The following is a 15,912-nucleotide window of genomic DNA, read 5'->3' as shown; positions in this document are numbered from 1 at the left end:
AATAATTACTGAGGTTATTTGGGCTGAATTTATGACCTACAACTCAGCTCTTTCCAATAGATTTTGAAAGAAGAATCCTAACCCTGTGCGTATTACATCAGTCTGTTACATGGAAATGATTGTGATAGTGTATATTTGGTAAAAGAATTGCAGGGAAGAAGGAAGCATTCTCATGATATGCCAGGAAGGAAAGAAATCTTTTGAAATAAAAATGAGCCATTTTTTTTCTCATTGATACTGTGTTAACCTCATTATTCTGGGATCTACTTCTTTAGTAAGAATAAAAATTGACTAAATCTGTGATTAAGGAGAGAAGACAAGAAAAAGTAGTTCTGAAAATGATGCGAGGAATAAATAACCAAAATGTAAGTTTGTTTAGAGTAAAAATGTATTTTCCCATGTAGCAAGATTCTAGTTACCTTTCCAGATCAACGATACAATTCTGCACTTGTCTCAGTGTACATATTCTCTGGACTTGTCACAAAGTCATAGTTGTAGCATATGACTTTTAAAGATCATATAAAATCACCTACAGCCACACACTGACTATAGCCCCTTCCTTTCTTTCTTTAAAAAAAAAAAAAAAAAAATTCTGACACACTTCAGGGATTGTCATCTTCTGCATGAGCCTTATTTAACAGAGGAAATAATTAGGTTTTGACACAAAGCTTTAGACTCTTATGAAGTATTTTACATTACAGTAACATTTTGTGGTTCTGGGCAGTAGAAACTTTAAGTTGTTGGCAGTCTGCATGCCTGTATCACTAATCTCTAATAATGTATAATTACAGAAGATTTCATAATCGACATAAGGCAAGACATTGAAGTCTGGTTCATATCTTGTATCATCTTTTTTTCTTTCAGGTTTACAAGTTGTCTTGAACTCCATTATAAAAGCCATGGTCCCCCTGCTCCATATTGCCCTTTTGGTATTGTTTGTAATCATAATCTATGCTATTATAGGATTGGAACTTTTTATTGGAAAAATGCACAAATCTTGTTTTCTTATTGATTCAGGTAAGTCATGAAGCTGTTAACTACACTAAAGGCTTAGTTCTGTTCTCTTTCAAGTCATGATGATGCAATGAAAGCATTTGGTTTCAGAGTTTTAAAGGAGTGAAATATCATGAGGGAGAGATCTTATTTGATGGCTAAGGCTAGATTTCTATCAGCTAAGTTTATAATGAAGCAGACTAAATGTAGGGATTAGTCTAGGACTGTTTCCTTGGTGAAAGGAAGGAATATGTTAATTTGAAGTGTAATGAAGTGAAGAAAGAGCAATGAAAAGGAAGCAAACAGCATGAGGAGATTCTGAGAAGATGTGTTGTATTGTTACAACTGTAAACATGTTTCTTTTTACTGGTTAATTACTTGAAGTCTTTTATATGTTCAGTTTTGATTAAATAATTTTAGGGCTGTAGGGCCTAAATGTGAGAGACACTAAAAGCTCTGAAGCTCCCGTGGACACCCTCTCTCAGTATTTCTAAAGTTGGTATCTGGACTTTCAACATGGCTGGTATTTCTTAATGCATGAGAGTTAATTCACAAAAATTTGAGATCTGAGTGGTGTATTTTTATTTTTTTGGTCAATTTTCAGATATACTAGTTGAAGAAGACCCAGCACCTTGTGCATTCTCAGGGAATGGACGTCAGTGTGTCATGAATGGCACCGAATGTAAGGGTGGATGGGTTGGACCGAATGGAGGCATAACCAACTTTGATAATTTTGCATTTGCAATGCTGACTGTGTTCCAGTGTATAACCATGGAAGGATGGACTGATGTGTTATACTGGGTAAGTAACCTCTTAAAACATTGAGCTTTGCCTGTTCTTAAACAAGCTTCAATGCTCAGATGAAAAATAAGCTGTTTTATTAACACCATAAGCAAAGAAATCTTGGTGAGTTTTGCAGTAAAGGAGCCCAGCTGCGTTCTTCTTCCAGTCACAGCATCTTAGTGGATTCCTGAGGCTAAAAAGGCCCTTTAGAAACAAATTTATTCATTGCTTACTTGGTATGTGTTTTTGTGTTTTTGTTTTTGTTTTGTTTGTGTTTTTTGCCTATTCCATTTGGATAAATGTAATATCATATTTATGTCCTTTGGACTAGCATTTTTCATGCAAGCCTACAGTTCTTAAGTATGTCTTTCCTGATTAAGCTTAAGAGCTCTCTTTTTGCAATATTTCTGCGAAATATTTCACAGTATTAACATAAATTAGACCCAGGCAAGCTCTCAACTGTCACTGCTTGCCTTGGGGACTGAAAAATATTTGTTAAACATACAGAAACAACAAAACTCAGAAGAGTTGTAAGCCCAACATTGTCTCTCTAGAACTGGCAAAAGATATTCAAAGGCTTGTGCTACTGGTGTAAGCCTCTACTTTTAAATGCTGCTTTAGCATCAAGGTGTGGAACCTTCACAATCTTACAACATAAACAGACAGCTGGACACAGAGTGGGAAACCAGAGATAATTCATCCTCCATTTACAAATGAGAAATGGAGAAGAAGAACATACGGATTTTTATAGGCATACCTAAAAAGGCAGGTAGGCACTTCTTTGCCTAGCTGCATTCCAGTCAAAGGGCATTAGGTGCTTATGTGAATCTTTAAGCACTTACATATCTGACCTGAGTGACTTGTCCAAGTGCATTCTGGAAGTCTATGGCAGAACCAAAAGTTGAACCCCAAAACTCTGGATTTCCCTAATGTAATTGCTGAAAATCAGTGCGAAGATTCTGTACTACTTAGTACTCAGCAGTAAGTCTTTGCAGCAATTAGGACCTTATAGCAAATGTAAGTCTAACAGTTTGAATATTGGAAAATTTTTATGAAAGAAAATTGCTTAATAATAAGGATCACTATTAGGAAGCTGTTAAAAATGGATGAGCTATCTCAAGATGTTCCTTACCGGAATTACATTCTAGGATACGTTGCTCACAGATTAAGTCAGTGTGGCCAAGGGGGGGGGCTATTTCTTAATATCAAATATTCTGTGAAGTATTGCATGCAGTTAAAGATATAGTATTATCCAGTGAATGAGCAATTATGTTTCATATGGTCATTTGCTTCAAATCAAGATGAAATATGCTGTAGCTAAAAAATAGTACACCAGTGTGTATAGTCACAGATTAAAATCTGTGATACTAGAACTCTGACGTTTGTAAGATAAGATCACTGTTACACAATAATAAAAATGGTAAATTGGCTTTCCTTTAGGATTGAAAGACAAAAAAATTTGGCAAAATAAGAATCTACCTTCTACTGTCTGTTGTTAGAGATATAAAGTTGGCTATAAGCATGCAAATCTTGAATACTAAGGGTCTAGCAACAGCACAGGAACTACACATGTGCTAATTTATTGGTTCTGATAGTGTAGACTTATCTTCTATGGGTTTTCCTCTCTCCAACTCTTCCTAATTTTCTAAGAGACTATGGGCATGTGGGGTTAGTCTGTGCCTTATATGATTTGTGCTTGTGATGATGGCAGTTATATTTTCATCCCCTCTGAAAGGAAATGGAAGGATTGCCATGATTCTCTAGACAAAATACAAGCATTTTAAAAAAATTTTCAAGACACATGTATGCCCAGACTTTGGTACTTGATGATAATTCCAGCTCCAAGTCTTAATCTTTGAGGAAAATTAATCTAAAAGCTTTAGGAGAGTTTAAAATTATAGAAACAGTTAAGCTGAATGTCTCAGTAGTAAACAGCTTTCTTCCCAAAGAATTAATTAGCTAATTGATTAGATGTGGTTTTAAAAGTCTTGATGAAGTCTCCATCAGCACCACACAAAAAAAGTAGTTTACTCTGAAAATTGTCATGGTCAGACTATTTCAAAAGAAAATTCAAAACTGAAAAACTGCACGCCTGAATTATTTTATATATTTCTCTGTAATGAGTTCCCAAAGACACTTCTAGGTACACAGATGTCAGTATTCATTCTGTTTCAATGACACTGTGATTATTAGCTGGAGAAGCAAAGAAACATATTGACCTTGTGAAATGTAATAAAAGTCAGATATTCTGTTGACTTTTGTATCTGTCTTAACGTACATTATATGATTGTTATGGATCTCGGGTCTTTCAGTAGACCCAGTGATTTGCCCACTGTCAAGCTGACATCGCTTGATTGGACAGGAGAAACAACATTCCACATGTATTGGCCCTTGTTTAAGCTGTGGTAGGCTTAGCTATTGCTAGCTAGTAAATAGAAAAGATTTTGTTTTAATCATGAAAACATTAGGAATATACCAGTCTCTAATAAAAATGTCTGAAGAACCGAAGGAAACCTTTTTATATGTGTGTGTATGGGTTTTGTCCCTCCTTCTCCCCCCCCCCCCCAGTTAGAAAACTGTTGATGAGACCAAGATTGGATGAGTTTTAAACAAAATATAAACACAATAAGTAAATAAACACAAATATTAGAAACTGCATGAAATTCTGATTTCCATTTGTTCACTATGTGAACAGTAAAATTAGCTATGTAGGCTTATCTTGCTAGCAGGTGTAAGCTGAGTGGGTGAAATATGTGCAATATTTTGCATCATGTTATGTGGCATTCTGTTAGCAAGAATGACAGCTGAACATGACAGCTTCCAATAACACTCGCTAGCACAGCTTGTTGTCACCTGGTTAACAACAGTGAACTCTGCTTCAGAATTCTCCAAGCTTCAGTAATTTTTCTCTTATGAACATCTCATATAGACTGAGGGCTTGATCCTGCTACTGCTGGGCACCCTTCGGATCCTGGTGACTTAAATGGACATCTTGCTACTTGCCAATTTGTGTCTGATTTGCATGTGTCTGACTGTTTCTAGGGTGTCAGTGTCTGGCCACTTCTTCTCTAATTTATACGCAACCCACTGGCTAGCATGTATTATGTATTTCATCTACGAAAAATGTGACTTTTAATGGCGAATGCTAGACTTGCAATAAGAGGGTAGAGTCCTTGCTGTTCTCACCAGCCAGTGCAGCATATGTATTCCTGAACAATGTAATATGTTCGTGGATGCACATCTGTACATCTTCATTTATGTCAGGACTGTGCGTGCTCCCAGTCAGAGCCCTATCTGACTGCTCTGTAGCTCCAGCTGAAGGCTTGTGCCATTGGCTGTGGAACCCAGCGCCGGCCTTGGTGTTGGCAAAGTGGCAGCTTTCGCGTACCTGAGTGTTTAACGCTCTGGCTCACGTTCTAAAGCTGAGAGCTTAGTGTTCTTTGCCCCATTTTCAATTTACATTAGCAAGCACTCAAAAGTTACAAAATCTGAGTGTGCATTTACATATGCTCATTTTTCTTTACAAATCTGGCTCTAGAATTCTTTCTGTGTCTTTAAACCATCCAGATTTATAGTTTACTAGTGGCAAGCATATATTTTGTAAACTGCATTGTATTTTATCTCTTTCAATTGATAAGTAGGAATACGCGTAACTGGTACTTGCCAGTAAAACCCCCAATTTCTCCATGAATACCAGAATTATCGTATTCAATTCTTTTTGTTTTCTCCATACTGAAATTAGTTATCTACACATGAACTACTGTACCTTGAATGAGAGGAGTGCCTCTGTGAAACAGTCAAACTACTTGGCGTGACGGATCACTAGCATAGATGATTAAATGATGATGCAGCTATCTTAGTGTCTAATGACTTGTACTAAGTCAATCTTATGGGCAGAAGTTGCTTTACTAGTTCAAATACTAACAGCTCATCAGTCCCCTCAACCTGAATGGTGCTTTTAGCTCATGATGTGATCTAGAGATTTTTAGGATGAAAGACTGCGCAGCACTCCGGCTTGCATTGCTGGATAATGGTACAGGATGTCTTATATGTTCTTGCCTATTAATACAATTACTGATATTTTTAACAAGATGTTATCTCAAGGATGCATGTTAGAAGCATACAGTTCCTTAATGGAATTTTCTAACTAATCTAAAATATATCTGAAACTGTTATAAGGTTTAAGGCATAGAGGTGTCTGGGTGTTTTTCAATATACCCTTTTTTAACATGACAACTTTCTAAAACTATGTCGTTTACTAACTGCTTGATGGCAATATGTCATCATCAAAAAACACTCCCTTCAAAAATCCTCTGCTTTTGTAACAAAAACATATGCGCTTAAAAAAACTGTTTATTACCTCAGAATTTAAGCTTTGCATGCCCCAATATATTCCTTGTGGCAATTTAGAACATTTAAATAAAAGCAATCATTTCTGTGATGCAATCTGTTTAGACTGCATTGCACTTTTGCATATCTCTAGTATGCAGGTGTCTAAACAGACATTGCCTTAATGTTGCTGTGAAAAACATAAGTATCTTAAGATAGAAAAACTCTATCAATGCTTCTTTTAATTTATTTCCTTAAAAAAGAACAAGAACTATGGTATTCTCACTAGTTTTCTAGTAGTACAAGACAACTCTCTTTATTGTGTGTAGGCTAAAAGGAAGAAAACCATTATATATTTATTTTCTAACTGGGTAAGAATTTGAAAGAATGGTTATAACTCCCACATAAACCTATACGTAAAAAAGAAAATACAATAATAAAAAAGCATTTTTCTTTTTCTTCAGAATGTCAATCAGATATTCAGGAAATCAGACAGTCAGTTAATCATGTCACTTCTTATAATGTTCTGTGTTTAAGCATCTTGGAGGACAGCCTACCAAAAGGAGTTATAAGGGGATATAATACATTTGAAAGAACAACCAAGATTTTTGCAAAATATTTGATTGTATTTAAGAAATATATCTGGCTCTGACATAAAGTGTACTGTCAGCCCATAAATAAAATTTGTGGACAGCATTTGAAGCATTATCAAAACTGTCATCAGTTGCTGAGCAGGAATCTCTTTTAAAAAAAAAATTCTTTCAAAAAATGTAACTAACAGTCTAATAAGCACTAAGATCCTAAAACCTTGAACTGAATGATCTAGTAAAAATTGGGAAACAACTAGAGATAGGTTGAGTTAAGTGATATTAGTCACTTTATAGCTGCAGGACGGGAAGGCTTTTTATTGAATCCAAACAATACTTGTCAGCATTTCAGAATTTCAGCTTGTATTCCGAGAGAAGTCAAAGGATGCTTGACAGCTTTTTGCCCTTGTGTACGTTAGCTGCGAATGTTCAGGAAACAACATTAAAATTTTTGAGGGGATATGCTAGGAAAGTCTTGCAAAATCTTGATTTCTGCCTTTATTTGCCTTTTATATACTGAGAATAGCTTTAAACTATTCTCTTGGTCTCATTCAACATCACTCACAGGTCGTCTAAGGGAGTCTCTCGAGCGAAACAAGGCAGTTCATCCCCAAAGGCGTTGCTGTGCTGCCTGCACTGTGCTCCCAGCCTTTGATGACTAAATAGCCAGAAATTTAACACATGATATCCAGCTGGAGAAAGAGTGGTAGAAGTTTTGGATGACAATATATTGCATAAATCACACTTAAGAGCCATGAATTTGCAGACAGGATTGTTTGAATTTTGAGTGTTAATCACTTTAATTAAATTTCTTGTAAAAATGTAGCTAAAAACCCTCCACCTTCTAGGTAATGATTTGGACTAAGCTTTTTTTTTTAATTTAGATATAAAAAGCTCAGAATCAACAAAGTTTAGATTGTAAAGAGACAATACGTAGTTTACCAATAAATTAGAAACTACAGACAGAGAGAAAAGGACCTGCAGAGAGCACTGCCAAGCCAGGGACTAGACATATTAAAAAGTTTGAATTAACATGACAAGGGATGATCATGTAATGTAATTTTTTAAAACAAGTGGCTTAGCACAAAGAGCCTACCTGAGAGGATTTTAAACTACCTCAAAGGGAAAATATCTCTTCCATGGATTGAACCTGATTTACTTTGACAAGATATCGAGTATCCCAGTTCTAGCTGACTGCTGACCTGTACTGCATTCAAAGCATGGAACTAATTCCTTGTCACAGATCATTGCAAATACTCAAGAGAACATATTATTTCCCCCAGAAAATTTAAATAAAACAGACAAAAACAGGATTAGAAGTAGGCTAGACTTTAGGTAGCTGCTGAGAACTCCACCAGTTTAATACCTATACTTTCCTCTAAAAACTTTTCCACAAAAAGCAAATAATGCCGTTAGAATCATCCTAATTCCCAGGATGTCCCAGTATAACACTGTTTATCTAATAAAATTGAGATCTAACCTGGCTATTGGATTTTTGTTTGCACATCCTTTACCTGATTTAAGGTGACAGTTACACACCATCAATCCAAATAATTCTCAATATTATGCTTGCATTTTTCTTGTACCTAAATAAACTGGAAATATTAACTGCATGCAACTGTTACATAATGTCATATGGAATTAACTGGCATAATAGATTTAAAAAGAAAAAAGATACTTTGTATGTACCACAAAAGCAGATACTATTGCTCTGCACTTTAATACATTATTACTAAATATTAGAAAATCAACACACTGTTTATCATACTAGTTCATTTGGTTCAGTAATTAGAAAGTTTTTTTTTGAGCCCTGAAATTTTGCAAACCAAATCAGTATGAGGGTTTTATGTTTCCTATGTGGAACAGGTAAATAGGTGGAAATGCTAGTGAATTGTGTTAATCACAAATTAACATGCTGCAATCAATGAAGGAATCATGCACTTCAGATTTGTTATACCTGGTAGAGTAATAGCTTTACTTCAAACAATTCAGTAGGGAAACATCTCTGGGTGGTTACTGTGTTGCAGAGGCAATGCTCTGCATTTCATTGCGGTAGCGTATGTCTGTTCTGCCACCAATGGTGGCTGATGCCAGAATGATCCAACCTGGGCTAGCTGTCTGGAAATGAGAAAATAATTTCTTATTGAACAATCATGTTTGATATCTAGGCCTTCCTTGGAGAAACTGTTTGAATTTTTTTTTCCTAGCCAAAGACAGTAAACTAAATGCTTAAATGACACCTACATTAATTAACTAAAATAGCATTAGGTGCTAAAAAATGCATCTGAATGAAAAAATAAGGCCTTTGTCTAAACTTATTTCTAATCAATATTAGAGAAAACCATAATTCTAAGTGATTAGCTTTGAAGAATTAAATGGTTATTAAGGGACTAAGTTATTTGCTGTAGTAGCTAACAGTAGTTAAAAATGACGGAAGGCAGAAACATCTCTTTGGATAGATAAAAGCAAAATAATAAAACTGAAACCATTTCTTAGAAGATTAAATTTAACTTGAAGGGGTCACCTATGTAAAGTGTATGTACTGAGGATGGGGGCCAAGTTTAGAGCTGACTAATTATGAGGGTCTGCAGTTATTGTAAAAATTTTTCACTTCCCCAGGGGCTATATTTCTCTTTAGCCAACCTTAATGCCCCAGCCATAGAATTTTGATTTACTAATTGCTGATGAACTGAAATGCTTAACAGAGCAGTGGTCCAAGAGTTTACATCCCACCAGTACACATCTCGGCATGTTTCTACGTGAGCAGAATAATAAAGATGAGTCTGGCCAACGAGGAGAAAGCTGGGGAATTTATGCTGTAACCCAGAACCCAGAGAAGATTGAAGATAAAAGTATGTGTTTTTACAAGCCAGTCTGGAGGCTGCTATGCTTCAAGCACAGCCCCTTTTAAGTCAGCTTTAAGTTAACTCCACTTCAGCCAAGAATATATCGGGACACAACCTTTGAAGCTAGCAGACTTTGAAAAGCTGTCTGGTATGCTCTAAAATGAATAGAATGGCTAGTCTGTGTGATCTACGGGTTTGTGAACCTACAGTGCACGCTTTTTTAAAAAAAAGAAAAAAAAAGCAGGATCACTCCCATTTCACAAAACACTGACTTCTGAAGGAATTTACACCCTTCAAGAGACAGTTTGTAATTCTTAATCATTTTAAGAGGTTACCAGAGATGTTCTAGGTAAAGATAAATAAACCCACCAATTGTGTCCATTAAAATGTTATAAAAGGAAGAAGGTAAAATTGAAAACTAAGGAAAGTAAAAACTTAAGAAGTTAAGTGAACTTGAGAAATTGTAGAAAATAATCAAAAATGTGTAATGCATTTATGCATTACTGCTTTATATATGTAGTAGTACAAATGCAGAATTAGAGGTGTTATTGCATTACTTTATCCTTGTCCTGAGCTAGGGATTAGATTAGTCAATACATTCAAAGAGTTTGCAACAAGTTTCAGTAAACCAGTACCAGATGTCTGGCAAAGTAAAACCCTGATCTGCATTGCAATTCTCATGCAATCATTCATGGGAATTGTACTCACAGTAAGGATAAATGAGATTTTTATAATAATTAAATCTGCTTCTGTGTAATACTAGCAACTATGTGCTATAAATTTCGCTTGCTCTCTCTTTCACTTCAGACTCTTGATCTCCGATCATCTCTGCTGCATTGTAGGACAGTTCACTCCAACTGCAGCACAACTAGCAAGATAATTCACCCCAAATTCCAGATAAGACAGACTCAGATTGTACCAAATTTGGCCAATCAACTCAAGATAACTTTTCCAGACTACAGAAATACACTCAAATATATGCCTGTAAATATAGTGACAAATACGCAAAGGAGATTATTTTTTCTCTACCACTTTAATTTGCCCAGAGTAATTTTTCTTCAAATCTAGGATTGCCAACAAATGGGTCCTTTTACAAGGACTTTAGAGCTGTCAGTGACTGTGTACCTCGTGAAAGGGACCCAAAGAGCTTCAAAGTTCAATTCAGAATTCTTTTCAAAGCCATTTAAATGCACAATATAAAAACTGTAATTAAAAGTCGGTATGAAAGTAATGAAAATGCTAGGCTGTAGCCAGAAGTAGCACCTTGCTAGAATGAATGCTGTGAAATGCTTACCTGATCAGTACACATCTGCCTACTGGGGCACCGGCCACTACTGTGAAACAAGATTAAGTGATATGAAAAATAGTTGTTTTGCCTTTCATATCATCTAATCCATTATCTGGATGACATGATGGACAAACTAATTAGAACTGGAATTGAAACAGTAAATTTGGAAAAGGCACAGAGAAGGGCAAGAAGGATGGCACATGGGAATGTGTTTGTGCTAGGTGTTAGAGATGTAGTACATCAATGAGCCACGGGTGGTGGGAATTTTGCAAGGCTTTTTGTTTGAGGATTTGAGACCTCACATCGCTTAGATTTCCTAGTTTTGTTTGTAGCATAATTTAAGGAGTTTTATTGTTTTATGCTTATTAGTTGCAACTCCTGTAGATCTAGAATTTGTGTCTGTTTAACTCCTTATTCTGCACTTCAGGTGAGAAGTTAGTGTTAATCTTTTCAACTGAAAATGCCTTATTTCTGAGAATGGAGGTTTTTCTGTACTCATATACTAACTAAGCTCTGCTTCCATTTTCAGTCAGAAGGCAAATTGACTCCTTTAATGTTTCTGTAATTGAAATTTATGGAAAATGCCACTTGGCATCCTTGAAATGAGCAGTAAAGTTTTCCAAATGGATAAGACTTCTTTTTATACTGTCACCTCTCTGGTATTACTGTAATAAAAATATTAATTGATGAATAGAAAGTACAATGTATTACTTGAATAGAGTTTAAATATACAGACTGAAGTGGTAAAAATCTTGAGCTGAAGCAGGTTCAGGCTGTTGCTTTCAGAAATTCAGTCTTAGATTACTGCCAAGATGTTCTACTAGATTAAGGCTTCCCAAGTTAGCAGTTCTTTTGAATTGGTTCATCATCTGCCAAAACCAAAACAATTCTTCTAGCACTGGTTAGCTGCAGTTTCTAATTTTCACATCGCAGAGCATTAGTCCTAGTTAGATTAGCCCTATAATAAGGAGTTAAAAAATCAAACTGCATAAAAGTTTTTTTTTTTTCCATATATTTTGCACTATGTATCAAGTTGGGTTGCAATAATTCTCAGAGCTCTTTTTTCTCAAAACTTTTTTTTTTCCCCTCAAAGTGAAGTTTCCATGATTCATCTTTCAGGTTTTTTCAAGATGATTTAGATCAGGAAAATGGATCATAAAAAGAAATAATTCTCTCTCCTTGGCATAGGCACCTGACATGCTAAATATCGCTAAAATTATTGCACAGGAAACTGAGCTTAAGTAAAGGTAGTTACTAAGTTACGAAGGTAATGTAATGGCAGCATTAAGAAAGACCTTATTTTTCACATGAACATTCTGTTGCAGGGTTGGATTGTGGAGATTTGAAGTTCTTTCAAATTGAAGGCAATGATCCTTGCCCTTCTGAGTGGCTGTAGCCCTTTTCCACTTTAATTTCTCCAGAATACAATTTTACTGGAATTAAGAGGGGGAAAAAAATCCAAATCAAATACATATTTTTAGTTTTCTGTCTTTTTCTAGCAAGTCTAATAAAAACTGTAAATTACTTTTCAATGCCTCAGTTAAATTACTAAAACATTGTAATAGATGATATATAGAGGGATTATTTTAAAAGACACATGAAGGAGGTGTGTAACAATCTTTAGTTGCTTGAAAACTTCAGTTTTCTTTAATTAGTATAAAATGGTGTCATTGCAGCTCACCATTGAAGGAAAGTACCTATGGGCCTTAACCTGCAAAGACTTAATGCGTGCGCTTACATCTAACTGTGTATAGTACCACCTTGCAGAACTAGAGGCTAAGATGCATTTTAAAAAGATATTTAAAAAAAAAAAAGTATTGTTTATCAAACTTTTGCTCCCATGTTTAAAGTGGGACTCTGTGTTCTAACAGAGATATTAAGGACTGGAGTCAAACTCGACTTGAGTGTCAACAAAACTCAAGGCATAATTGCAAATTTCAGATACAACATACAGACATACAGCAACGTTCACAGAAGAGAAAAAAGTTTGCCCAAACATTGTTCTACAATAATATATCAGTCAATAATCCTCACAATATTTTTAAGTCTGCTGAATTTTCCTGGATAAAAAACAACTTTAAAAGAACCTAATGCCAACTTGCCAGTATAATCAGAAAAGCCAAAATAATTCCTCTCTCATAAGAGAAATGTCCAAGAAGTTCCAAGTCAGAAGTGACATTATAACTTACTGAAATGTCTTTTTGCACCTAAATGCTTCCCACGCAAACCATTTCCTGTGTTTCAAAATATCTTTTTTTTTCTGAATAGGGCTTTTTAGATTTCCATGTATATGTTTCTTGAATCCATCTCCTGATAGGTGTAATGAGCTTGCTAAAAACTGACAGTGGAAAATGTCATTATAGGAAAAAGTTGTGTGAGCTTATAAATAGTACACTTAAAGTTCACTTACTTTAACCGTATGTAAAATATGTCAGTGACAACTTCATTTAAACTTGATCTTGGTATAATTTTGGTTCAGAAATATTTCTGGAATATTTCCATGTTTCCACTGTATTTCTAAAAATTGATTTCAGTTTTTCATTTTCATAAAACTGTGTTCATGTTTTTACACAAATGCATTCTCATTTATTTCTTTTTCAATTAATTTAAAATATCTGACTGCACCCAAATTTGGTATCTCAGGAAAAATTTATTGAAATTTTTGTTACAGAAAAAATATTACTTGTACTGTTGAGATGTATGTTTCTGTCACTTTTCTCAAAGGATCATTCATATAGCTAAGATGTATATGAACTAAAAATCCTAATATTTCAATATACTTTGTAAGCATCATTTTACTTAATTAACAAGCTAAATTTCAAATTCAGTTCTTGTACTAGGAGTTAAAGAGCAAAATTGTTGCTGTGCTCCATTTATGTTTGACTACGTATTTTTAATCTGAACGCTAGGTTCACTCAGTTTTTTCTTTTAGAGCATGTATTAGAAACGCAAAGTGAATGTGGTCAGTGACTTTTCTTATATTGTTCTTTTTTGATGCATATTGAAGGAATGCATAGAAAACTATCTCACCTGAATGATTAAATTCTTTTTCTCTGACTCTTCATTGCTATTACTATAGTGATCTACTCTATAAGATCATCTTATTTCTTGCAGATGAATGATGCTATGGGATTTGAATTGCCATGGGTGTATTTTGTCAGTCTCGTCATCTTTGGGTCATTTTTCGTACTAAATCTTGTTCTTGGTGTATTGAGCGGGTAAGCATACACCTTTTTCATCATGAAGGCAGAGTCCTGAATTCAGTTGCCATGAACACACAGGTTATCTTATACAGGTGAGACTTCAGTTGTGATGACATTTCTTAATAAAATTCTTTTTCTTCCTCCTGTAGTTAGAACAGAAATGGTTTTCTGTAGCTTTCATAAAAATAACATACAGATACCAAAATCCAGAGTTTAAACATACCAGTATATATTCTTCATGTCCATGCTTGTGGCAGAATTATAAAAGGACAAATAATCCTGCTGTACGTACTTAAATATGTTATTTTAATTCATATCTTCTGTTATAAGGCATCACACCTGCAGTTTAGTCTGGGTAAGTAAAGAAATGAAATGAAAGTTCATTGATTTTAAGAATGAAGTAAGCCAAAAGTTTTGATGTTAAAACCTACGTGATCTGGCAGCTGCAAAAAGGACTCTGCTGTTTAATGAATGACTGAATCATAACTTATTTCCTTACATTTTACAGGTAAATGATGCAATAGGATGTGAATGGCCATGGATCTATTTTGTTAGTCTTATCATCCTTGGCTCATTTTTCGTACTTAACCTGGTTCTTGGTGTACTTAGTGGGTAAGCAGTTGAGTTAACATTGTGTATGCTACTGCTACTTGTAAGACGGCCTCTGCATTTACTCAAGCTTCTCAGTGATGGCTTTTTGCATGCACTTGAGATTCTTATGTCATCTTACCAATGTGTGCTCTTTTGACTGAACTGTGTGATCCTAGTGCCTGTATCTGTCTGACATCACGTTCACCATGCTTGCCAAAAAATACTCATTAAATGAGGCACTAATCTTCTCATTGTATAATATTCCAGCAGGGAGAAACATAATGCGCGCAATGAGATGGATGGCACCTGTACAAACATTTCCCCACTTTAGTTATAGCTGAGCGTCCTTTTCGGAAAGCCCAACTTGCGCTTTTGTTCAAATGTACATAAACTAAGCAAAGTGTTATTTGTATTTACCAGTCATGTATCAAAATATTTTTAATGAGTGTTTCAAGACCTGTCTTACAGAAAGAGTGTGACTGGGTTACCGTGATACTAAATATGTAGTGCTTCCTGTCCTGCTGAGCTGTGTGCTGTTAGCTCCCATTGATTGAAATGGGAGCTAGCACAACTTGCACCAGCAAGCTGATATATTTATCAATAATCAAGTAACAGTGTAATACATTTTTCAGCGGCAGAGGTTGTCATGGCAGTTTGTTGGTTTGTGTACTCCAGACTCTGGCCAAGAACTGAAATTATGTCAGCTGTAGTTGTATAATGCAGTTTAGAACTATAATTTATGGCAATAATTTGCAAGCTTTTCTTTTTACATACTCCCCTTTCTGAGGTCATGACCATTTCCTTTGCCATTTCCTGGTTTCCAGTCCACTTGGGGTCCTTAGCTTGGAAAACTCCAGTTTGTGGTGAAGATATTTTCTGATAAATAAAGAAAAGATCCTGCAAGCATTTGAGTCCTTAACGGAAATGATGTGCATTATAGTCTTATGTATTAGCTGTGAGTTACGCAACATTGGACATTGCTGTGGCAACCTTAGACTAGCTGTGCCATCTTTGCAGCCAGCAGAAGAACCTCTCTTGCTTGCAGTGAAAGCAGCCGTACAGCTGATGGTGTCATCAGACTGCTGATTGTGCGCACAGCACTGCTCACGGCTCTGCCCTGTCTTGGATTAGATCTGAAAGGTATTATAATGCCTTATTCTATTCCTAGGAATCAGGCAATCGGAAACAAAATTTCCGAGTGCTGATAAGAGAACTATATTACAAGGGCATTTTTATCTAATAAGTGGTTTTATAATGTGTTTTTTAAAATCACAAGTCATTTATCTTTGATA

At 35.4% G+C, this 15,912-nt stretch overlaps 2 protein-coding genes across 3 annotated transcripts in view; one reads left to right on the top strand and one right to left on the bottom strand.

The window, feature by feature from the left end:
* The window catches only part of CHDH (choline dehydrogenase), a 463,978-nt gene that overhangs the window by 310,578 nt on the left and 137,488 nt on the right, over nt 1-15,912 (bottom strand). The window lies entirely within an intron of this gene.
* CACNA1D (calcium voltage-gated channel subunit alpha1 D) overlaps nt 1-15,912 on the top strand; it is a 211,740-nt gene that overhangs the window by 76,620 nt on the left and 119,208 nt on the right. Inside the window, exons 6-8 of the mRNA XM_067303775.1 lie at nt 865-1,017; nt 1,598-1,794; nt 14,538-14,641. Coding sequence (XP_067159876.1) covers nt 865-1,017; nt 1,598-1,794; nt 14,538-14,641 — 454 coding nt within the window. The remainder of the gene's footprint in view (nt 1-864; nt 1,018-1,597; nt 1,795-14,537; nt 14,642-15,912) is intronic.

The sequence above is a fragment of the Apteryx mantelli genome, chromosome 12 (assembly GCF_036417845.1).
Source record: "Apteryx mantelli isolate bAptMan1 chromosome 12, bAptMan1.hap1, whole genome shotgun sequence".
NCBI lineage: Eukaryota > Metazoa > Chordata > Aves > Apterygiformes > Apterygidae > Apteryx > Apteryx mantelli.
Note: the sequence above shows the minus strand (reverse complement) of the source record. Positions and strands in the feature narration are given on the sequence as shown.